The 25,708-nt window shown below is 41.0% G+C and overlaps 1 protein-coding gene across 16 annotated transcripts in view; it reads left to right on the forward strand.

The window, feature by feature from the left end:
* The window catches only part of adgrg6 (adhesion G protein-coupled receptor G6), a 116,571-nt gene that overhangs the window by 56,678 nt on the left and 34,185 nt on the right, over positions 1-25,708 (forward strand). For 2 of the 16 annotated variants that reach the window (XM_023288199.3, XM_023288182.3), the window contains exons 8-13: positions 8,312-8,377; positions 13,239-13,310; positions 14,463-14,588; positions 15,326-15,427; positions 16,778-16,855; positions 17,786-17,899. In XM_023288199.3, the coding sequence (XP_023143967.2) occupies positions 8,312-8,377; positions 13,239-13,310; positions 14,463-14,588; positions 15,326-15,427; positions 16,778-16,855; positions 17,786-17,899 (558 nt within the window). Of the gene's footprint in view, positions 1-8,311; positions 8,378-13,238; positions 13,311-14,462; positions 14,589-15,325; positions 15,428-16,777; positions 16,856-17,785; positions 17,900-18,535 lie in introns of all 16 variants that reach the window. The other 14 variants (XM_023288223.3, XM_023288230.3, XM_055015936.1 and 11 more) reach the window with 13 other exon arrangements.

A 25,708-nucleotide genomic window follows, 5' to 3' on the forward strand; every position in this document is an offset into this window, starting at 1 on the left:
GTGCCAAAATTCTTACCTATTATTAGAACTAGAAACTGTGAAGACAAATAGAATACTTGGATTTTCAGCTTTTCTTGAACTACTCATCTGTAAAGTGTGGTTTAGTCAGGAAAATTAACCAAATCTCAGCTTAAAATCATAGTATTTAACCAAATCACTTTATTCTAAATGTGTAAAAATACCAAAAATTAAAGTGTATGTTCTAACCACATTCTGTAAAAAATGAAAAATTCTGCGTAAATTATTGCAACTGTAACGGCATGACTGACTCGGCTGTGACTAACAGTCACATGATGAAAATTCAGGAACTTTTCAGCTGAAGTAGTCTGAACTGCAGGGTGTGTTTACTTGGAGCAGACAGGAGTGTGGAAATAAATTAAAAATGTAAGCGGTTAGATATCTGTCATATGTGGAGTAGCCATTTTTTCTAGTTTTGGTAACACCTGTGGACCCTTGGAAAAATGTTGTACATGTTAATTTCAGGTTTTTTCCTTTTTAACAGAAAATGAAAAGTCACTGATATTTTGTGAATACTTTTTGGCATTATATCTGTGTCATACCACACAAAGTCATTTTTGAGTTCCCTCTTCTTCAAGGACTTTATATTGCAATGAAAAATGAGTGAGTAAAAATGTGACAGGAGTAAAGCACAATAATAATAATACCACCTCTGGCAGCTATGTTGGAATTCATGTCCAGAAATGGACATCTAGAAGTGGCTCTCAAAATACTCTTTGGTTGTGATGATTTGATGAATTTTGAGTGTTCCTCAGGCTCCACTTGTCGTCTGCAGTTTCACTCACAGTTTCATCCTGGTGCACAGACTCTGCACACGTTCCATGTGAATGATGCAGCTGTACCGACCGTCACAAAAGAAACTGTCAGTCAGATCAGCTCTTACTGGCAAGGTGCTTCTTGAACTTGTTATGCCGAGATGTTACCTCAGAGTGGCAGCTGGCAAGCAACATGTCCTCAGTAAATTACCACATAAGGTCTAGGAACCTACCTTCATGCTGCCTTGAGTCTGTCGCTGGCCTGTGCTGACTTCCTGTCAAAACAGACACCTAGTCCCTGTACTGGTGGTCAGATGGATCATCAAAAGAGCCATAAAGTTTTTACCAGCCCTTTGTGTGTCTCTTGACCTGCCCTCTCTGTGTGAATACCATTTAGGGTAACAGAGTGTGCTGTGTACATTTTCTGAGACTGGACCAATGAGCTGCCCCCCCAGAGTCGGTCCCAGCCACCAAACAACTTTTCTAGAGTCCTGTGTTTGAATGTCCTCTTCTTGAGATCGTCCTTTTCCCTCTGAAATGATCCCACATTTCGATTTCCTGCCTGACATATGCTATTTCTACCCAATAACTGCAGAGAACAGCCATGTAGACGATAATCTCTGTCCACCAAAACTTGCTCAACTAAGACTCCAATCATTGTATAACTTTTGGTCTACTATCAGGGGGCAGCACTATTTTCTGGTAAAGAGACAGTAGCAGATAGTCCCAGTACTGTTTGCCTGCTCAAGTGGTTACGGTAAAAATTTAGAAAGAACTTTCTCTTGATATGGCAATCTCCAGAACTTGCTGATTTTCTCAGTTTTCCATCTTTGTTAACCAAATACTGTAACCAACCTGCAGCTGTTCTGTTTTGTAATACATCCCATGAATGGAATATCTTCATTATTGCAGTGGAAGAAGAAACCATCAGTTAGATAAGCTACATTTGCTTCTTTCAGCATTTTTCCAGAGAGTCACAAAGTTGTCTTTAGGCTCCGATGTATCCGATGTATATAAATAAAATGTATTATTATCCATTTGACCTCATCAGTCACCACAGCTGCCCAGAAAACTTTTTCTCCATTACAGGTTCTTTGGGTTTTGGACTGTTTGTAGGACAGTTTCAGGACATCTCTTTGGGTTCCGGGAACATTTTCTAACATTTTGTAGACGAAGGAATGAGCTTCATCAGTAGTTTAATTGACAGTGAAAATGCTCATTGCTTTTAGCCCTGAATAAAATCAAACAATGTACTTGGATGCGACTTAACTGAACTTAATTGATCCCTGAAGGAAAACTAGATAATTGCCACAGTTGGAAAAAAAAACAGAAGATTAGTTTGGAGAGCAAAAAATGCTCCATTGACTCCTCATTCACAGATGTCTGCTGTTCGGTGATTAAAAATTAACTGATGTTAACAACACCTCACAGGGTTTTGTGCAAAGAGGGGGGCAAGAAGTTCACACACAGGTCAGAGAATTTATGAATGGATACAGATACATATAAATGTCATGTACAATATATGTACATAACATACATATGTACTGAATTCAGTTTCTACAAATGAAAGCCTCATAAGGTTTCTTAAGTCTTCAATTTTATTTGCCACAATTGGAAATATTTTGTCTTTTCTTACTGTGTATCAGTTTCAACTGTTCATTAGTTTACTATCATATATGATCTTTGTATTTTGTATCACATTTTTAGCATTTTTTCATAAAGAATGACCAGAATATTGAATCAATAATCAGAATAGTTGCTTATTTCCTTTTGATGGACTAATCGCTCAGTCAAACTCTAGAAATCCTCTTTTTCTGTTCATTGTCTATGGCTTGTCCAGGTCACCTTCACTTAACTATATCTTTAAGAGTCCTGACATATATACAGCTGGGAAGCACTTCGATGTAATTATTTCATTTCTTCATACTTGATATGATGATGTAACAGTGATTAAACTACTCTCTTAAACAGGCCTGGGAAAGTTTTATGTTTTGCTTGTTGTACAGTGCAACATGCGTAAACCAGATGTCCAGGGAAGAGGGCTGAAACAGCTCTGTGGGGAAACAAACGCTTTGGGAATTATCTGAGTGAGATGTTGTGTTTGAGTCCTTGGACCCTCTTTATATGGATGTTTGCACAGCTCCAGGAAGGGTTGGACCAGATAGGTAAGGTCCCATTTGAAACTGGCAGTCTTTTGACAGGCAATTTTACAGCATCAGAGCTCACAAACACTGACATTTTCCATTCTTCAATAATGGAAGTTTTATAGCCACTGCTGCTGGCTGGCTCCGTATTGTTTTTCTCCCTCTCATGGCTTTGACGTCTACTTCCATTACTGTGTTTAATAAAATACAGTCATGTTCCTATTTGCTGCTTGGCCAAAGACCTGGAGACACGTCTTTTTTTCAAATGGTCTAGATGGTCTTTGCTGAGCTGTAAGTAAACTACACCCAGTTGGCAGTTTATTAGGTACACCTAGCTAAAAACCAGGACAGTTTAATTGAACAGTCCTACAACAAATCCTCCATTATTAGGGTTGTGCTGCTCTGTTTTTGCTGTAATTGTTGTAGAGAGGGGTGTTAATTCAAAAAAATCAACTGTGAAGTGCAGTCCGCTGTTGGATGTTTCTCTTATTTAGTCCATCACATTTATATCAAGTGTCCAAATGAAATTTAAACCAATGTTTTTATATATTTTTATATGGATGCGGTCTGCAGGGACATCCAGGCGATGCAGGGAATGTTTACTCCTAACATTTCATCCAAGTACATTTCACACTCCTTTTTCTTTCCACACGGAGAGGTGTGTTTGATTTTGTTTACCTTGAAAATGTTGTTTCCTTTTTTTTACGAGGCTACCAAAGGGCCCGGACCATTTGAAGCCATTTTTATGTTCCTCTTTGGTCTGGTAATGAGGCCGCTGTTGATGGAGGTGGAGAAGGAGCTGTCGCCAGCTGTGTGTGTCTCTGCTCTTATATGTATATATACGTGTCCGTACTTCCTTGGGTAAATTATGTCTTTGCTAAGTGTGTCTGTGTGCACTGTAGGCTGTCTTTCATCTCTTATTGATGCCAGAGGGGGAAAACGGACGTACAAACACAGACATGCACTCTTTCAGATGGTGCTGATCCAGTAACTACATTCAGAAAGTGAGCCTCTATATGTTTCTGCAAGTTAACTCACTTTAAATGCACCATGTGGAGTTTTTTTTTCTGGTAAACAAACAAAAACAAATTATTTTTTATGCTCATCAGGGACCCATTCAGAAACAAAACATGGCTCTGTGAAACTATTAGTGGTCAGATTCTCCACAGGGTACCTTTAATTCATCCGTGACCTTGCCAGACCACAAAGTGAGAACTTCAATCCTGCTCTGTCTTTGCCAGCTTAAAGCGAAATGTTTTTCCCAGTAAACTCCAACCAGGCACTTGGTGTTATAATCAAATGGAAAACCTTGGTGAACCTGCCAGTGTCAACTATTAGTTTATATGAAAATACTTTAGAATATTACTTTAAGCCACATTCACAAACCCTAATTCTTCTCTTGCTGTGAATAATAAACATGTTTTTCCATTAATGACAGTGAACTACAGCCTGCTGCCTGGTGCTGAGTGATTAGATTAATTATAATTCATCAGCTGCTGTCACCACAGTGACACCCTGATAAAGACATACAGTACTAACGTAAATGCCTTCATTTACAGTGAGAGGAAAATGTATTTTAACGAACACTTGAGTCTCTGCTTCGACTCAGTGTGCAGGAAACCTGTTTTTTCTGCATAAGTAACATAGTAAATACATGGAAATATAAATACGTGGATTTGTACATTTCTGTTCATGCTTCTCCTTACAGATTTTACAACAATGAAAGCGTAATATGGTCAAATAGCTGATCATTTTTTGTGTGCAGATCAGCACAAAGCTGCATTTGTTTTCCCTCATCACAACATCCCACTCAGAACAAATAGAGCTGGCAAGGACAAGAGAAGAGGAAAAGACAAAAAAGAGGGAGAATGGATAGACTGAAGCATGTAGATACCCTGACATCACGCTCCCCTGTTTTCTGATGAATGTCCAATTTTTGGACGTCAGACTTGCCTTTCTACTCTTTGCAGATGATGTGGTTCCGTTAGCTTCATTAGACCATTGCGTTCAGCATGAATTGAGGTGATTTGTGCAGTGTGAAGCAGCTGGGATGACAGTCAGTGTTTCATCACAGCCTTAAACCTTGGTCCTCAGCCAGAAAACAGTGGATTGCTCTCTCCAGGTTGAGTTGCTGCTCCAAGTGAAGAATAAAAGTGTGTTGAGGTCTGGTTTATTGTCTCCAGTAATGCAGGTGTCGTGCCGAACTGCTGGAGCTGAAAAAAATTGGATAGTAGGTATACAACAGAGCGAATAGTTGAACCACAGGAACTCCACTGTCCTGAGTGACAGTCTGTCTTATCTTTTCTGACTGTTGTCACCACCAGCTGTCCAACCTCCTTCTGAGAAGTTTGTCTGTCTGTTTACTATCTGTACTACTGAAGAACAATGTTGAGGAGTATCCAATGCACCTGAAACTGACACCAAGGGGTCATGATCAAGCATATGAGATGAGTTGGAAGGGAGAATATGGTGATAGCAGATAATAGTTTCTTCAGAATGCCAAAACGTTGTTGGGTCACTCATATACTGGATAAAGTGCAAGTATTATAGCTGCTGCTACTTTGTGTTGAGGTGATTTAGGCTTCAGATCAGGGTCAAGTAGGAGGACAGATTGTATAACCAGGCTTGGAGACACCTTCAAATTGCTCAGAAGGAGCTGGAAAACATTTCCCTTTAGAGGGACGTTTGGACTAACTTGCTCAGCCTGCTGCCACCATGACCTGAGCTCTACTGAGACCCAAGGCTAATGTTGGCTGATAAGGTCTGGCTCACAGTCTGTGGTCCAGTTTATCCTAAAGGTGTTGGACTGAGGTGAGGTCAGGCTCTGTGCAGGCCAAACAAGCGCTTCTACACCAAACTGGGAAAAAAAACATATCTTTATATAGCTGGCTTTGTCCAGCAGCCTTAAGATTTCCTACTAAGGAGCTCAGAGGAGGGAAAGCACTGCCAGACCTAAAGTGCATTGAGGTGAGGTGTTGAATACTGTTATCACAATCTGCTCTGCTCATTCCCCCTTTACTCTTCACTGGAGTATCTGTCCACTCACTGTTGGTCATAAAGTCTACTGTAGCAGAGGATGAGGATGGAGAAAAAGAGGAACAAGAAGAGAGACAGATAAGGGAAGCTAGGGAAAGTGAGAGATTTAGGTGCAAAATGTGTAAAAGTAAGAGGGCAGGAAAGTGGAAAGGAAAGTAATAGAAAGGCATGCAGTGAAGGAGGAAGACGAAAAAACAGAATGAGAAAGAGACTGAACAAGAGAAAGAAGAGGAGGTGAAGCAGTAAAGTAAGAGAAGAAGCAGTGGAGAAAAAAAGTGAAAGAAGAAAGAGGAGAAGGACGAGAGGTGAAGGGAAGAGAGAGAAAGAGGTAGATTATGACTGGGCACAATCCTCAGCCCTCCTCACCTCTTTTGAAGCACATGCCATCCACGATTACCGAATTCCTGCTTTTTCACTCGGCCGATTGCTGCGATGATTTGCTGACATCTCTCAAACACATTCCTCTCAAACAAAGTCTCTGCTTTCTCTGCTGGTCCGTCCTCCCACTCCCTCCGAAGGCCCTGTGAATATTCAGTATGTGTGGGCCACAGACCGGCTCCGGATTACATTTCAAATGGCCAAAGTACTTGAGGAGCGCTTGATTTTTGGCTGCTGCAAGCACACAGTCGGTTAGACGGACTGTCCCTGACATAAAATTTTAGGGGTTTGATCTCTGCAAGCAGCCAATCTGTGTCCCAGCACAAACCACAAAGTCTGATTGGTTGGAAATATACAGGATATCAGAAATAGTGTGGGAAACTTTTTTGTTAAAGCTGCAAAGATTTTGAGAAGTAGATGATCATATTACTAGACCGCCCGTCTGGGCAGGGAGTACCCCACCTTTTTTCCAATATGTGCACAGGATGGACTGGATATGTAAAGAATACTTGCACTGATGCGTGATTATGTGGGGGTTACGGTAAAAAGTAGAGCCAAAACTGAAACCGGACAGATGCTACCTGCATTGTTGGTTGAGGTTAGCACCACCAACTATTTTAGTGTACGTTTTGTGTGCTGTATTATAATATAACATGAAAACTAAGGGGTTTCATCAACGTTTAGGGCATCTAGAAATTTCTCTATATATATTCTCAGTTCAAGACTGATTTACCAATCAGGCAAAGTTGCTAACTGCTTTGGGAACTCAACAAACCCAGATTTGCTCTTTTTCTGTGATTAATTGGAAATTTTCACCTCTTAATTAGACCTCACCAGAAAAGACGCAATGCTAGGAGATTGTTTAATGGAAATAAAACATAGGTGCTCTATGTTTTAATGCATGTATAGTGTGTGTAAAGTCTCCAAACTTTTCTGACAGGCAGTTGTGTCGTTATTGAAGAAAATGCAGAAGAAGCGTGATGTAGTTGGAAAAGGGTCATCTTTCCTAAACCTAACAAACAATGACTGGAAACCCACATGACACGAGCAACACCCTTGTAGGTCTTTTATGTATGAGGGCAATTTGTAATTAGAATCAGCTGAGGCTCCTCATCTTAAAATCTTATTTCTTTCAATGTTTTAGTTTAGTTAGTTATAAAGCTCATTTGTTCTGTTTCACCAAAGTACTTCAGTTTTTTGTCTGTGTGTCGAGTAATTAATGCACACAAAACTCTAGGCAAGGTCATAGATTTCCATCACAGAAGAACTGTGAGCTGTAGCAGGTGATTAGCCTCATTATCTCAATGTGTTTGATAACAGAGAAAGATGAACATCATTATTCCCTGAAGTCCAAGTTAACATATTCAAATTACTTTGTCTGGCCAGCACTTAAGGACACCCACATTTTGAATTTGTAATTTTGATCAGTTATCAGAGCTGTTGCTGTGTTGGTTTCAGGCTCAGGCAATAATGAAACAACTATTTATAACAAGGGTCAATAGGCGACTGAAAAACTAAGTTTGACCTAGAGCCCCTTCAGAGATTGTGACAGACATAATTTTTACTTTTTATCTTTGCTTGTGGCCAAAATTGTGATATCATGACAATTATTTGCATGACTTGGGGATCGAATCTTTCCTCCTGATGTCTTTTACTGTATTTTCTGTTCTTTTTTTTCAAATTTTATGATTCCATCATCTAAAATAAAAGCAGTGTTCATGTAACTTTATCTTTGGATGGCAAAAATGGGCATTTTTTGCCATTTTCAGTGTGATTATCAGACTAAAAACTAACTCACCAACTAATCAATTTAAGGTGAAATGCAAATGTAGATATTGTGACAACGTATTGAAAATTGTACATCATCTCTCCAGAATTATGTTATCATGTTACTATTATGTTAATTCATGAAAAATGTCAGCACAGTCATTTTAACTGGTTAACCTTTCTGTTTTTAATCTGTCCTCCCCTCCTCCGAAGGTGTCTCCCCACCCACCAACACACCACTCACTACCAACTGTGACTCCCCTGGACAGGGCTGCCCAGGTAGGAAAAGTAAACACACCTCCATTGTGAACTGTCTTTGCAACAGGTGATTAAAAAAAAAAAAAAGCTTGAAAGCAGAAAATAGCCGCAGCTCTCCTTACTTACTTCCTTTGTTTGATGTACGTGACATCCAAGTGGAACCTTTTTTTGTGATGTGTTCTCCTTCCTTTCTTTCATCTATAACACACTGCAAAGTAGAATTATTGGGAATTTTTAAGACTAAGATAACATCTGTGGCATCATTGTAGTCATTGATGTGATGTGCAGATCACTGGACATCAGGACTTCTGGGTCAAATCAGATTGTAGCTGGAACCTACTTTCCAGCAGCAGTTATTTATAATTACTTTTACACTTGTTGTTGGTTTATCTAATCCTGACCAAGACAAATACTTTTTCCTTCTCGTTAGATTTATTTCCAAGCTGTTTTCTCACACGTATTACAAAGTATATCAAATGACAGGTAACTTATCACCCTCCATCAGCAGTGCTATGGGGAAGTTCCATACTGCTGCACTTAACTGATGTGTTGATTTACCTTTTCTGGTATTATAAAGAAATCGGACTGCAGCAGGGCCTTATTTGAAGATTAAGTAAACATTAACAAAAACATTATATAATAATACTGATAAGCTATTGATATAGTACCCTTCAAAAGCAAAGATACAAAGTCCTTTGCAATAGAAACATATAATAAAAGTAATAAGAGGTAAAAAATTTTGAAATTAATACACTTACCATCCATTAGGAAAAAGCAAAATAATAAAAGTGAGTAAGGACCTGCCAGAGGATCTCAAGCAGCGATAATGCTCATAGGGATTCAGCAGATCACAGAGAGTCCTTTTTACAATCAAAGCTGTAAAAAATGGATATTTATTTTGGGGTTGCTACATTTAACTTGATTTTTAATGAGAAACTGATATAACACACAGCTAATGTCTCTTCTAGCTTCTTTTCAGCAAATGGATACCTGTTTTTGATTTTGCCTAATTGCTTGTGCCTCTTATGCAAAGAGCTGATGATAAGCAGATGCATTTCTAAGAATTTTACTTTTGAATTTATACTAAACGTGTAATTGGTTGGTCTGCTTAGCTTACCCATCACAGGCCATCAGGTTCACGATTTCCGGTGCTTTCAATCACAGGGATTGACAGTTTTCCACATCAGCAAACAACAACAGCAATAATCCAAGCAGCCAAATGCGAACTGAAGAAAACGTGAAGCTTAATTTTTCAAACAACTCAAGCTTAATGTTTACCTGGAGGTCTTTTGATCTGCAAATCACCACATCGATATTTACTGGGAACAGTGGATTGACAGAAACTAATGGTGCCCTTTAAACAGAATGTCACTGGGAAAAGTCTCCTTTGTTGCGCGTCTGCTTCATCCGTGTGCCATTAGTGCTGTAGACTCACTAATATCTTTTGAAAATATCTTTTTATCCCAAAACTGTCACTCATAGATATAGTTCCTATAACTATCTGGCAGCATGGGAATAGAAAAAGATGCAAGCAGACGCAAGGACTTGAGAAACAACAAGAAGTATGATGACAGATGTGAGAGACTGAAAGTCAGTGTACTTAACAGTGTTTAGGAAATAAATTCACTTCAATGTGTATTTTGATGAAGGCATAGGATGTGCTCAAAGTTTCAAAGAGTTTTCAACATAAACCACAGGTGTACTGTTGTCTTGTGTGACTCTTCTGGGACTGAACCCTGGCAGTGTTTATACCTTGAATTTTCCACTGAAACACAGAAGTACACAGGAAATGGAACCTTTGACCTGCTGCCAAGAACCATGTATATAACTGAGGGTTTTCTCCATGGCCACATCCATATTTTAAATGGGTGAACCTAATGGGAATCAAACCCTAAACCCTGGCAGCGTCGGATCCATACGCCTCGCATTCAACTCCACAGAGATGATGATTCTTGCTGTCGGCCTCTTTTCTTTGTGCCGTGTTAAGAAATTCTCAAAGTCCCAGTGCAACAGAGGTTTTCCTGAACCCCCTAAAGCTGCTTTACCACCAAATATGGTTTCTGGACATCTTGTTAAGCAGCTGAACAGCATGGTAGTGAATTTAGTGGAAAAACTAAGTTCACTACCGTGCTGCTCAGTTGCTTGACTATGTTTACAGTCAGATTGTATAGATGTATAATGAAAGAGTAACTAATTTAACACATGCTAGCTGGGTAATGTACAGACGGTATGCATATTGGTTCATGCATCTTGTAGCAAAGTATGTGAAGATTCGCTTGTCTCCATTGGCTGTGTTGAAGTTTGTATATATCTGTAAAGAAATGCATTTCCCTGCAATGAAAACATGGGAGCACAGCCTCCATTACGTTCCATGTGCCAGACAAAGCTGTGTGAAATAAGGGCTAGAATAACTGATTGACTGAAATGACCTAATTGTGATGCATATTTAACCTAATTTCCACCAAAGCAGCACCACGTGTTTTTAAATGTGTGTTTCCATCAACTTTTCTTATATGAATATTAGTTCATTGAAGGTACGCAGTTGATGGAGATACTTCAAATTTCCAGCTTTTTCACTGAAACTTGAAAATCAAAACCTACTTAGAAATAAGGAAAAGTTTTTGTGGTGGGTTTTCTTATCTGAGTCCAGAATCTAATCAGGTTGTGCACCTGTTTCATTCATGATTTTGCGCTGTATACATGACAATGACTAGTTGTAGAAAAGAGGTCAAGCAAGGACAAGAATCTCAGTCAAGTTGGTTAAAATGAGCACATTCTTGAAAAATAGACAGATGCTTTGAGCTATTTATTCTTAGCTTAATATTCTTAACAAGTTCAAGTGTGTGAGAAAGGAGCCTTGTGCCACACACTCTCACCAAACCGATGTGCACTAGAATCTCCTCAAGCATCCTGTGTTAAGGACATTTTCCTTAAATGACCCATCTGTGTCCTGAGGGGAACGTACGTGGAGAACCCGCAGAACTTTTTTAAAGCTAAACCCCCCCAGAGTGCTGTTCAGCTGCAGCAGAAACCATTAAAAATGGAATGCTGTCCATATACAGATCATGACCGAAAGAAAAACTAACTCTAGCCAGTCGCCTTTACTCCAGGAGGTCACGTGGTCTGGGACTCAGTCGGTCAGAAACAGTAGCTGAGGGCCAGCTGATAACGTGACCCAGCCCAACTCCTGAAATGTCAGTTCTCACACTATCCACAGCTACAGAGGCCTCAGAGGGACATTTTTCTAAAGGTCAGTTTTTTGTGAGATTGTGATCATGAGAGGAAGGGAGTCGAGCCAATTAGGCAGCAGCTTGTGTTGCAGAATGTAAATGACTGCAGCAGCCTCGGCAGGTCAACAGGCCATGAGAGAGGACTAACGTGGTTATACAGTACATCCTGGAACTGGACCGGCCCATGCAGGGTCGGCTAAAGACCAGCACCACTGGAGCCGGTAGCAAGTTGGGGTCCTGGTCTAGAGCTAAATCCCTGGAGAGAAGAGTCATGCTTCAGCAAATGAAGCTTTGATTCAGGTGGAACCGTTCAAGAAAAGGCACTTCTGTTTGATTGGGATGTCGAAGAACAAAAACATAACCATCAGCCACAAGACAGATGGTTCTGATGGAATTTAAAAGGAGTGAATTTTCATTCACTCCTTTGGTTGACTTTTCTTTCTGGTACATTTTCTTGTATAAACAGTTCTGGTTCAATGATGCAATTTGATCAACTGCAGAATTCGCCTCAAGTCTGGACAATTCTGGCAGCACATGTGAGTCATTGAAAAACAGATCTCCAATGTTATGTTTCTCTTTATTCCTGGACAAATAAAAATGCTTTTAATATCACTGCTTTATACAGTATGGAGCAGGTAGAAATGTACTTGGTAATAACCTAATTAATCCCATTAGTCCATCATCATATGGTTGCCTTGTTATAAACCTCGTACAGGTACAAGCCACATTCTCCTGAAGTCTTTCCACATAACCTATAGTGAACCTAAGTAATCAATGCACAAGTGCAAGCCTTCACACCTTGAACTGGGCCTCTAATGGCAGTCTGAAGGCACTGAGACCAACTTGTGTCTCCAAGGTCCATGGTTAAATGTGCGTCCATGGTCTCTTGATACATCACTCCCAATACAGCGGAGTGAATGTGTTCCTTTAAAACTGACATGTATCAGAACAGGTGCAATAGAACACCTGAAAAAAAGCAAAAAGACAGAAAAGTAAAAGTGGTAATATGTTGAGAAAAGTGGTGTGTGTCGTCACACATGCATAAATACAGCAAAATAGTCTAATGGATGAGGCCAGTTGTCCTTAAGAACCTGAAGAACTCTTTGCATGTGAACACCACTGGGCAATAAACCAGGAACCTAAGAATTGTTGTTGTTGGCTCAGCTACTTTTGTTGTCAACCTTGATCTCAGAGGCAATTTCAGGTGGTTCACCTTGAGCAGGGAACTGGCAAGTTTTCATATCGCTCTCTAAGCTCATAAAGACACTCCATTTGTTAGCTGGTTGGCATTGGTTTGTGTGTACACTGCAGTGTGTAGTGCAGTGGGTGAATAAACACAGATTGCACAAACAGTCCAGAAAATCCATTGGTGAGAAATAAAGTGAGCCACATTATTACGCTAGATCTTGAATCGCTTCTGAGGACCTGTTTCTGTTTTGAATGATTACCACACTTGTATGATCTTGGGCTGTGATTAATATGGAGAACCAGTTGCATGTTTTATGGAACAAAGCGACCTGAAACATTTCTTGTGTCCGCCTCTACCTCGTGATTTTAATAGGTCCATGTATCATGCAACCTCCCAACCATTCATCGTCCTCTGCATCTTTCTCTCTCTCCCTCTCATCCCAACACCTTGCCACTTCCACCAGCCGCTTCCTCTCCCGCCACCTCATCCACTGACTCCACTAACACCATCCATGCTACTAATGCCAACACCCACGGTAAGCAACCCTCATCCTCACCATCCTCTGTCTCATGCAGCCTGACTCCGACCCTTCGGTCTCTGGGTGCTTTTCATTATGCTGACTTACACTTCCTCATGTTCACTCCTCGACCTGAAAAACATCCATCATGGAGGATCTTCCAATTCCTTATATGCTCCTTGAGGAGAGAGGTCGCTGTCAGGATGCACAGGTGTATCCTGAATGTCACATTCTCAATGGAAGGAGTTAAGATGTGATTTTGAGACACAAGTGAGCACAATGAAAAGCAACCTGTAGCTTCTTACACCTCCCTCCCCCTCTTATTCCTCCCTCTACTCTGGTTTTTCCATGATTTTCCTTTCCATACCCCACTTTTTAAGTTTTTGTTTATTTTGTTCAACTGCTGTGCAGGTAGCTTTTGATGTTTTCATCATTTATCACTTGATTTTTGTCAGTGACTGAAGCGAAACATCTGATTCTCAGTCGCCTTCTCTTCTAATTTTGCCTCATCTCCTGTAAATGCAAGATGTATTTTGGAAGCTCAACTAATAGCCAAGTAAAAGACTTAGTTTTATGGAAGTCATTTACAGTTCATCACCAAAAACAATTAGCCTAAATCTTTTTTTGAAGAGGCTTCTCTCATAAAAATCACAGCCCTTTGAAGCTTCGCCATTTGGCCTTTCAAGAACTGAGGAAAATTTGCCCGGAGCCATCTTACTTTTCATGCACCTCTGAAAAGTCAAGCCCTCTATTATTAATTTGTCCATTCTATTATTCATTATCTACCAAGGAGAAGACTCAGCTAATTCAGTTCTGATGAACTGGTCCAGATGAACGTGTTTGACTGAGACCGGATAAATATTATCTACCGCTGCGTCGACAAAATGACTCCATCAAATGTTTTCATTGCTTAATTAACCTTTCTGTTATTCTTTGTCCAAATTATAGTGGTGAATGAATGTTCATAGGAATTTTTGAAAATGAGCTCTCACTCTTTGATTAGAGTAATAAGGACTTTTTGTTCTAACAAAGCACAGCTGAGTTCTGAGTGGAATTACAAATATGGAGTTTTTGGAGAACTTAGTGTGGTTGTTTTAGCACAACCATGTCAATGTGTTTTGCATCTGTGGTCCCTCTTGTTCCGCTGCATCCTTGATTTGTCATCTCCAGTCCTCCCTTCCATCACTGCATCTACATCCACCATCCCCACTACTACAACTGCTACTACTAGCATGTCTCTAACCCCAACCATCAGCACCACCACCAGCAGCACAACCAGCTCCTCCTCCTCTTCTGGTAAGGCTTCATCTGCTTTGCTGCTTTCTTGTTTGCCACAAGCATCACTAGACTTTCCATACAAGCAAAGACAAACGCAAAGAACAACAATTATTGAATGTTTCCCCCCTAACTTGCATTGCATTTAGAGTGCAAAAGCCTCACAAACATGGGTGTCAGTGTAAGTCCAATAGTTATAACGGTGTTAGATTTGTGTTTGGAAACATGTAATTTGGAGACAAACTTGGCATCTCATTAGCTGTGTTTTCATAATATACTATGAGTATCAAATTAGAAAATTTCCTATAAAAATTCCTATGCTTGAGGTGTTTTTTTTTTTTTTTTTTTTTTAGAGTTTATGCATTTTATAGGTGATGGAAACATCTTTATTTGAAAAGAATTGCTGAAGACTTTCATCCAATTTTCTCTATAAATGGCCAAAATTGATTCTCTTTTTTCTTCTTGAACTATACCGCTGTCGTTTAAAAAGTTTGCTTCAAATTTCCTTGACAATTACAGTAAATAGAAACTACTGGCTGAACTAGAAAGCTTTAAACCAAACTGACACCAAGAGGCTTTTGGGAAACCCCAAATCTCATAAAGACTTCTCTTGATAAGCTTTTTTTTTTTTTTTTTTTTTTTTTTTTAAATCTGAATCAAGAAAGACTTTTGACATTGGTCACAGGAGTTTGTCTCATTAACACAGTGTGCTTGTGTAATTTGTGTTACTGACATGCCGCCCTTATTGTGCTAATCAGTTATGGCTACTACTACAATCACCGTCACCACGAGTGCTGCTACTCCTGCATCCTCAGCATCCTCTACTACTAATGTTGCTTCAGCCAGCAGTACAGCTCATGGTAAGGTGGCTAACAATATCTAAAAACGTTGATGTCACTTTATAATGTAGTGAGTCGGAGTTCTAATTCTGTCCTGCTATGTAACAGATAATTCCCCTATCAGTTTGGGATAGTAATATCTGATCATGTACTCTTTTTTAACAGAGAAAACACATGATTAGTAACAGATAATTAAACACAAATTCAGTTATCATTTGGTTATATGGTTAATGCACAATATCTTTAACCATCAGATAACGTTTAACATGCTGACTTTTCCCACAATACCTCCTATCCCACATGATGTAAATGCAGCTTTATTGAACATTTTGATTGTTCTGTCTTAATTAAAATAATCAAGTATTCAGGTTTAGCCTACTATTTTGCCCTATAGTAAGTGTAGATCTGTATGTATGTCTCAGGTTTCCTCTGGCTAATGATTCTCTCATCAGTGACACCATTACAGGTTCATATTTTCTTTTCACTTCACTCTCTGCAGTGTTATGTGCAACGTCAGCATCCATTCCAAGGTCAATCACAATACAAAGAGCTGATAGCTATAATATATTGTTCAGCAACTGAGGGAAAAGAGGGCAGAAGAAGTGGTGAAGTGATGTCCACTAGAGGTCGACCGATATGGGATTTTCAACGGCCGATGCCGATACCGATTTTTAAAAAAATTTTCAGCCGATGGCCGATATCTAAAGCCGATTGTAGAAGCCGATTTTTAAGGCCGATATCCTTTTTTTTTTTTTTTTTAAAGCACATCGGTTACAAAAGGCAATTTAAACACTAAAAGTATATACATGTATATATTACAAATTAAATACACTAGTAGAACTCTAAAATTTATTGAACACAAAAAGTGAAAAAGTACAATAACATAAAAAAATACTTAAAGTTTACAAAAAATACAATTAAAAAGTAACCTGAAAGTGCTTAGGGTTAGGCTTGTTGTTGCCTGGCTCACTCGCTCCGCTCATGCTCCGCTCTCTGAGTGCCGGGGGTCCTTCTAAGGGAAAAGCGGTCGCGGCAGCTGCCCGTACGGGTGCCTGATCACAAATCGGCTTTTTATTTGTAAATATCGGCCGATGGCCGATATTGAAAGCAGTCCATATATCGGCCCAAAATATCGGCCGGCCGATATATCGGTCTACCTCTAATGTCCACACAATGTACTGCAGATGCTCATAGGTTCTTGCCATGTTTTAAGTTGCTGTCCCTATAATACAGTGAACACCTCTAAGATAACAGGTTCTACAAATTGCGGTTCAAAACAAAGAAACATGGTCACGTGTCGTTACATATTGTACCTACAGCATGTGTCCAGTAAACTAACTGATCATCTGTGGTTGCTTACTTCCCCTGTAGCCCAACAGACAACCAGCAGCACAACTACTGCTTCATCTGCTACCACTAACCACCCAGCTACTAACCCTACAACGCATGGTAAGAGCAACAATACTGGCACTGCTAAAACAACAGACGACTAAACGCTGCTCTGACTGCTTACAATTTTAATCTGGATGTATTAGCGCTGGCAGGCACTGAAACTTTCAGGGGATAAAATCCTGCAGTAGTGCCACAACCTCAGTCCTTGCAAAGCTAAACAGCTGTAACTGTGAGTCGTAAAAGTGGAGTCATTTAGAACGGAGGGAAATTAAATTAAATTCACTTTATTTCCCAGCCTGCTGAAGTGATTATGGCTGCAGCTTGTTGGTGAAGGTATTAAATATCAGTCGTAATGTCAGACCTTTAAACCACTCAACAATAGCTACAGAAATTTCTGAAGGCAATTAATCATGTCTGAAGAAACTTCTCTGCCTGATAAATATAGCTAAATGACTCCTTATTTTGGAAGTACCTCTTTTGCAGTTAGTAAAAGGTTGAAATTGGGACAGTACAGTAGTGCAAAATGTGGATGTTTGGCATTATTCTTTATCAAAGATTTTGTTTCTTTGGTGACACCTTTTTTGAAATAATCAACTAATTTTAAGAGGTGCCTAGTGGCTCAACAGGGTTATCAAAATATTTAGTGCTTGTAGAGGACCTTTTTTTACATTTGTGCCATCAGAAACATGGCAGCCAGCAGTGCTTTATACAACTGTTAACTACATCTTATGACTACTGGATGATCATTTCTTTTAGCTGCATGAGACATCGTTAATATAGTTAAATAAAGAATGTGTTTTCTCTGATTTAGGCCTGTCTATCTGTAGATAAAATTATTTTTGCTTTTGTGAGGTAGTAGGAAGATTGAATGTATTCAGTTTGTGTGAATGTAGATACTGAGTGTTACATATTATACCATGGAAATGCACAATACTGCAAGAATGCCACCTGTTTTATCCTGTTTTTCAACCTCCCCCCGTCTCCTAGTTTCTCCTGTAGTTTCTTCTCTGCAAACAGTTCAAGGAGCGTCTCCTCTGGTGCTGTTTGTAATTACTAACCAACCAGCGACTAACATAGCTGTTGCTACTGCTTCCTCTTGGGGTAAGATACACACTTGCATGTGTCATTCATTATGCAAGGTCTCTATAATACATCTTCATTATTCCCACATTTTCCGATTAGAAAAATATCTTTTGAGCTTTGATGTAAAGCATATTTAAACATTTCTCAACTTAGAATTTCCCTGCTGTTGTTTGAACTACATAATGATTAGATCAACAGATATAAATTTTCTTAAATGTGTCATAGTTTGGTTTTATCTCACCTTAATATGTTACCTTTAGGATTTAGTAAAATTGTGCTCAGATTCTTGGTTTCGTAATGATTAGAGCTGCCTGGAATAGCTGCTGTTGGGCTACTAACCATTTAATCATTCTAACCAAGTTGTACAGATTATCTCCGTGTTTGGTTTCCTCTCATATGCCACATGCATTTACATAATTTTTTATTATTTTAGCTTGTTTTCTATTATTCATGCTACAAAAATTATAATCAATGTACAATGTTCTTATGCTAACTAGCCGTGATTACAAGACACGTGGGATGGCTCATCTTATGTAAAGGTGTCATGTGCTGTAGTAGTGCTTGGAAATGCATTTTGTTACCTTTATTTATTATTTGTAACCTGCTTTTTCACTATAATGGCGTCTGCTTTGATGTGCCGTGTCCTGGCGACAGCGGAGGAGACCACAGTGAAACCTCCAACCAAAGCTTCTGCTGTTGCTGCTGCTGCAGCCCGGTCCTCACAGTCCAAACATCTGGCTGCTAGGCCTGCTGGTCACCAAGGACAACTTACTTTTGGATTAGCTGCTGCAAGATCTTCTGTTTCTCAAGCTCCTAGATCTCCACCTCCCCTAGTTCCTTTAAGGAGGCGTACCAGGTCTGCTGTAATTTCCAGCCCTCCCAGAGGAGCCTCTCTTCGTAGGTCCTTTGCATCCAGTCAGTTGAAACCTCCAGCTCAAGCCCCTGACCCCCCACATGCAGCACATCAGCCCAGACACGTACCTCCACTTGAGCCTAGTTACCCTCGACCTCCAGCCTCCTTCCACAGGGCTTCAGGTCATCGCAGTTCCAAGACCTCTCTGGGGTTCATCTCAACCCCTTTGAGGAAAAGGCCACATGGAAGAAGACGTCCAGTTGCCACCAGAGCACCACCAAGGGTGGAGGTTCACATCACAAAACCTGCAGTTCCAACAGCCAAACCCATATCCACTGCCAGGCCCACAAACACACAGACAAGTGGATTTAAATACACAGCTGGACTGAAAACCACAACACGTATGTTGGGATTCGCAGCTCATGCAACTGGTCACCTAAATCCTACATCACCACCAACTGCCATGAAGGAGACCGCCACAACCACTCAAGACTCAGAACTCCTTCGGCAAACTGGGGTTTCAGTCTCGTCACAGGGGTCATCTCAAAGGCAACACAAAGGTGAGGCATTAGAAACAAAGGAGTTCACTCCAGCTGTCGGTGCAGCAGTCCTGGCATCATCTTCATCCTCACTGTTGTCATCGGCATCAGCGCTTAGCAACAGAATGAACAAGCCTGTGGCGTCACAGTGGTCGCTACTGAGCATGAGCAGTGGGGAAAACCAAACGGTTGCTATGGGAAGCTGGACAGATCCTCTGGAGCCACTGGGCAATGAGTATTCATCAGGCTCTGAGATGTTTGTGTATGATCTGACCGAGCTTGTGGAAGAGGGCAGCGCTTTCAGCTTGTATGAATTTGATGCTGCCTACTCTCTGGAAGAACCCACCACTAGTCCTGATGGCAAAAATGAACAATCATTCAAGGAATCAGACCCTCACGGTGCTTCCGTTCCTGTCACACACCCTTTAACTGCTTCTGATGGAGGAAGGGAATATTCTCTCACCCAAACACATTTCCACGATGACTCAGAAAGTCTGCCGAGTGACTCAGCAGCAGGGAGCAAGCTTTTTCTACAGCACTCACAGGGTAGATTGATGCCAGAAACAGTTACATCCCTCCGCACTCTTTCTCCAACCTACTATGGGTTTCCAAACAACACTAGTTCAAGTGGACAGAAGCTGAAGGAAAGTTCCTACACACAAGCTGCCACAGAACAACTGACTTTTCAGCCATCTCTCCTTATTCCCTCCCTCTCATCTTTGCTCTTCATACAGCCAACTGCCTCTTCACCCATGGTACCACTGAGCCCCTCTGCTCTCCTTGCAGAGGAGGTTTTCACAAAACAGATCTTTCCTTCTTCAGTGCCACAGATGGAACACAAGGCCCAGATATCCATTTCCTCACTCCCGTTAAACCCAATGGGCAGTGTGTACGAGGTTGACATTACTGGAAGAGATGTTGGGCTTCCAGCAGCCAAAAACTGGGAGATTAACAATCTATATCCAAGTACAAAGTTATCTACACAGATACATCCATCTACAGATTTCTTTCCTCATAGAGTCTCTCCTGCTTTTCCCAAAACTTCTTCTTCTGACATCTCTCACCACTCCGTCCTTCATCTTATCCTCCCCTCTCTTCCCTCCCTGTCAGCTCCTTTCACCTCCCCTCATGCTATCAATCTGTCGCCTTCCTCACCCGTCTCCCCCACTGGTGTTTCTCCCCTGTACTCAAATACCCTCACTCCTGTCTCAACCTCACCTCCCTTCTGGGCCACTGCTGTTCCTCTTCCACCCTCTGCTGCTCCTCAGCAGCCCTCCCTCCTTAGACCTTCCTCTTCCCAGCAGGCAGAGCGAAGAAACCCAGAAACAGACGGCGCTGTTGAATCTGCTCATGTTCCGCAGTCAGACAGCGTTAGCGAGAACTTTCAGTCCTCTGTGCTGTCATTCCTGTCTCCATCCTCAAACCTTCAAAGAGACTTTGAGGCCACAATGGCTGACACAGCATCTTTGTTGTCACTTCCTCACTTTTCTGAAGCCCTGACTGAGTCTCAGATAGCAGAGGTTGATGTTGCAGTGCTCAATGTAGAAATGTCTTCCAACAATATATCTGAACCTTTCAAAAGTCAATCCCTTGATGCTCAATTAGACTCCTTTAATCAGATTAGCCCAACTCCTTCTGGATCATCTGTAGATAATTTGGCATCTGTTTCCAGCAACATCTTATCAGATTTACCAGCTCTGGCAGCCCAGTTGGAGTTGCCAGAGTTGAATTCGTCTGCAATTTTGTGGCCTTTCTCAGATGCAGTTGGTCTGTCAGTCAGTCAGCTCTTAGGTCATTCTGATGGGAGAGATGTGAACGAGTCACGTCCAGCTCATCGCTCTGATACTGGCTTTACCTCACTGCCAACAGCTGGCATTTGGGCCTCCGAACGCACCCCGGCTCTGCTCCAAGCAAATACTGATAGAAAGCAAGATTTACTCTCTGCTTCTTTCACAGCCGCTTCTTCATCATCTTCGCATACCGTTTTTTCAACTCACGACATCCTTCGCCTTGACAGCCTGTCACTCACTGTGTCTGCAGAAACTCTTTTTACAGCCAGGGTGACAGAGAGGATGATGGGTGAGGAAACTGCACTGCCTTCCTCCTCACTCCCTCCTCATCCTGTCACTGACAACCCTCTTCTCTTGGCTCAGACATCTTCATCTGGGTCGCAAGACAGATATACTTCCAGTGTGACCTTTAATAGAGATCCGTTGAGCCTGCAGCATACAATCTCTCATTTACACATCCAGAGGAGCACAAATGCAGCCCCGGGTGCTCAAACGCACTCCAGAGGCTTGCAGGCACTTGTTGACTATGACAGCGCAGTTAATCACCCCACTTCCCCTTTGTTGAATCCAGCTGTCACGGTGCCAACCCAGACGCCGTCACTCCACAGCGGCCTGAGTGCACAGCTCGGTGGTGCAGCCCCCCAGCATGCTTCAGGCCTGGGTTTTACACAGGACTCGGGCTTGACACAAGCTAACAGTGAACACTCCAGCAGTGCGATACACACACACAGTTCAGCACACACACACTTTCAGGACACGAGTCAGAGATTTGCAGAGGCGCATGTTAATGTTGAAGGGCTACAGCAGCAATCACCCCACTTTCTTCCCTTTGCACCAACCTCCCCTCTCCTTTCACCCTCCATTTTGCCTTCTCTTTCTTCTGCTTCCTCTCGTTACCTTTCTCACATCTATCCAGCAATCCCTACTCCCGTAACCATGTCCTCCTTTCCCCTCTCATCTTTCTCCACTCCTTCTCTCCCTCCACTCCTCCCCAGCTGGGCGGCATTGCCAGCAGTATCTGCCAGCCTGACAGACACAGAAATTGGCTTTTTGTCACCCACTTGGCCGACTGCTGGAGTCAACCAGCCCACAACAACCCGATCCCCCCTGGACAAATATTTACAGTTCTTACAAAGATCCACCACATACCCCATTAGTCAGTCAACAGAGTCAGTAGAGCAGTTCATCCCAGACAGCCCAGCTTCTACACTCCCTGATGACAAACTGAAATCCAGCCACTCACAAACTCCTGCTTCTGCTGAAGTGGATGACAAGGATGATATTTTGCCACAGTCTGCTAACAATTCACAGGCAGTCGAATCTTCCAGTTTTGTTAGTGGTTCAGTGTTGTCACCTGAGGCTGCAAGTAACCTCAGTGCTGCTGGGAAATTGTCACATCTCTCTGCTGTATTTGATCCTGCAGACGTTGTTCCAAAGATACATATTGCAGACGAACAAGACTCTGCTGTAGAACTGGTTTCTTCAGCTGTGAGCAACGATGACAGTGTAACTCTGGATGTAATGTTAAAAGGTGTAACAAGCCATCAGCCTAATGAAGGTCTGAATACTGAATCATTTCCTGCTGAGGTACAAACTACCTCTCCCTGCCCCACTTCTGAACCCAGTTATCAGCCTAGCTCTGCAATATCACAACAACCGAATGGTGCTTCAGTTATTCCAAACCCCCTGCACTCTTCTGGCCTTAATATCCCCTCTTCCACTCAAGCCTCCAGATCCCCCACTGGCTTCTCTATCGATGTCCCAAATCATGACTTCCTTTCTGGGCCTGAAGTACTTCCTGCGAATGACAACCACACTGCGGGCTTGAAATACATCTCCACGTCAAATACAACCACTATTATCCCACTCAAAGACTCTCCTTCAGGGGCAATTGAAATGACAAACAACACAAAGGCTACGAATGCTACAACCTTCATATATAATGCAAGTCTAGAAGCATCTCAGGGGAATGTGACAGGCAACAAACCGATCCCAGATCCCAGTGAGAATGCAGGCACATCAGCAAAGTCAAATCTAACAGTTTCAAAGCTGAGTTTGAACTCAAACCCAAGCATGTCGAATCACAGCGGGGATCAGAGCTCAGGAGGTTTTGTAAATGGGGCCCAAGACCACAGTGGCAACAATGGCAAAGATGAAAATATCAACTTTTCCCCCGTGCCAGCTGTAGCTGTCGATGTTCACCATTTTATAACCACAAAGAACTCCTCTCCAACGGTTCCATTCAAAGCAGTCAGTGGGTCAGTGAACAATGGCAACAGCAGCGGCCTTAAAACGGCCACAGCATACAATATTCCTGGATCCCCAACTGTAGCTGCCAAGCCATGCCAATGTAAACAACGCTTTCATTTTACATGTCTATGTGGACTGTCATCGGGGAACAGTATGTCATGCAGTAACAAAGAACTGTAGATGTAGAACAAGAAATCCATAATGATATTAGTATGCACTCTTAAAAAAAATAATCATTACAATATTTTTGCATTGAGTTTTAAAGTCTGTTTAAAAGGTACAATTAAAACTTTTAGCAAGAGAATAACTGAGCGATAATATACACAGCATGGCTTCGAAACAAAATTCTAATGTTCACAGTCCATTTGGCCATTGGTGACACTGTACATAAAACAAACATGATTTTAAGACTCAATACATAATTGAATTAGTTTTTAAGGTGGTTGGGTTTTGCAGTGTGGTAGGTGAGTAGTAGTTTAAGGGAATAACTAGGTTCAGTAGTTCTGTTTGCAAGGAAATCCCTGTCAATCATGTGAATAAGTGGGATGCCTACGGAAGTGAAGGCTGGTGACGGGTTTGTCATGATTCCGAGTCAATTTTAGAACATTAACATGAAGTGTAGTTGTCTAATCAAATTGTAGTATTTAGTCTGGTACTTGTAGTTCAAACAAAGGTAGTGTGTTTTGCCTCACTGTCGGTCTTTTATCTTTCTCTTTTATCTGCCCTTTGTACAATATCCACTTCTAAAACTGTGGATATCTCTCCACATTTCTTTTATCTTCTAAACTCTCACCCCCTTTTTAACACTTTTCTGAGGTTTTCAATCCATTGAGCTTCCTGGTAGAGACATCCTGCTCTGCTGCTTCTACTCTCAGACAGTAAATAATAGATTCCTCATCTGCATTTCACAGACTGCGGTGAAATCCAGTCGAAACTTTTGCAACGACCAGCTGCTTCGTAAACCTCAGGAAGCAAAACATGTAACCAAAGGTCTGCAGCTTGCAGGGTCTCCCACCAGAACTGGTGGAGTAGAAGCCTTCTGTCTGTCCAGTAGCATCTACTAACAATTATAGATACTAGAGAGGCACCTAGTGGCCAATGTGAAGCATAGCAGGAGAGCCAAATTAAAATGAGAAACAATTGTTCCTAATACGCTGTGTAAGCTTTCAGAGGAATCATTCTGAGAGACATCCGGTCAATAAAACAGTATGTACACGCTGTTAAGAAGAAAGAAAGAAAATGGAGGAAGACACAAGAAAAGCTGTAGTATTTGAAGAGTTTAAAATTTTGGATGATGAAAGTTCTAACATTAGGACTTGGGCTTTGTGCTAACCTCCAACAATTCTGTTCTTTAGTTCAAAAACACAATTTGTGAAAGATTTATTATGGCTGCAGCTACTATATGCTTTCATCACTAGTTTAATTTGGTAACTGTTTTGCCATTTACATTAAGAAATATCAGAAAGTAGTGAAGTAAAAACAACACATTCTCACATTTGAGCAGCTTCAATCAAACAAAGGTTTGACACAAAAAATCAGTAAAACAATTAAATCGTGTAACTGTCATGTATGAAAGTATTGCTTAAAAACTGAGTTTGAAAAAAATTTGAATATGAAAAGAGCATGTCCACTGTAGTGTTCTCATGTACGTTTTTGTATCAGTATAAGTATTTGTTCTAATTTTCCTTTTTCTTTTAAATGAACCAAGAGATATGTGCCAATATGGAAAGGGTGGTGGCAGCCCAAAAAACGACAACTTTTTTTTTTTTTTTTAAACTTGGAACAGAATCGCAACATTTGTAAAGCTTTAATCACTCATGTCCATCTGGTTATTTTTCAGCTTTTTGAAATCACATGCCATCATATATACATCTAATACAGATCATTGAGCATTTCATTGAGCAACAAACTAATGTTCTCTCTACTGTTCTCTCCTCTGTTGCAGTTTTCTCTTTATTTAAACACCCCTAAAGAATATGTTTAATACATGGTCATGTTCTTTAACACTGTATGTGGTAAAGCAGTTTGAAAGTGTTAAATCCTCACAAAGACTGAAAAAGTTAATGACAGGGTTGATAAACTGCCGCAGGCGGCAGAAACTTGTCGTCCAGCAGCTTTTTTCTGATTCCTGACACGTTCCAAATGATCCCGTTCTCCGAGAAAAGAAACCATAATGACTGCTCTCCTGTCCTCTCTGCTGTTGTTATCTGCCAGGCGACACATTCCTCCTCATCATTTTACTCTGTAAAATTGGATTTTTACATAACTCGATTAGCTCCATCCATCCTGTTCTATTTGTCTCCTGCTATGTGGCACAGGCGCAAAAAAAAGAAAAAGAAATCCATTCTGTGTGAAATAGCTTGTACCAAATGGAGACTGAAGTATTATTTTCTCT

This window comes from Amphiprion ocellaris, chromosome 12 (assembly GCF_022539595.1).
Source record: "Amphiprion ocellaris isolate individual 3 ecotype Okinawa chromosome 12, ASM2253959v1, whole genome shotgun sequence".
Lineage (NCBI taxonomy): Eukaryota > Metazoa > Chordata > Actinopteri > Pomacentridae > Amphiprion > Amphiprion ocellaris.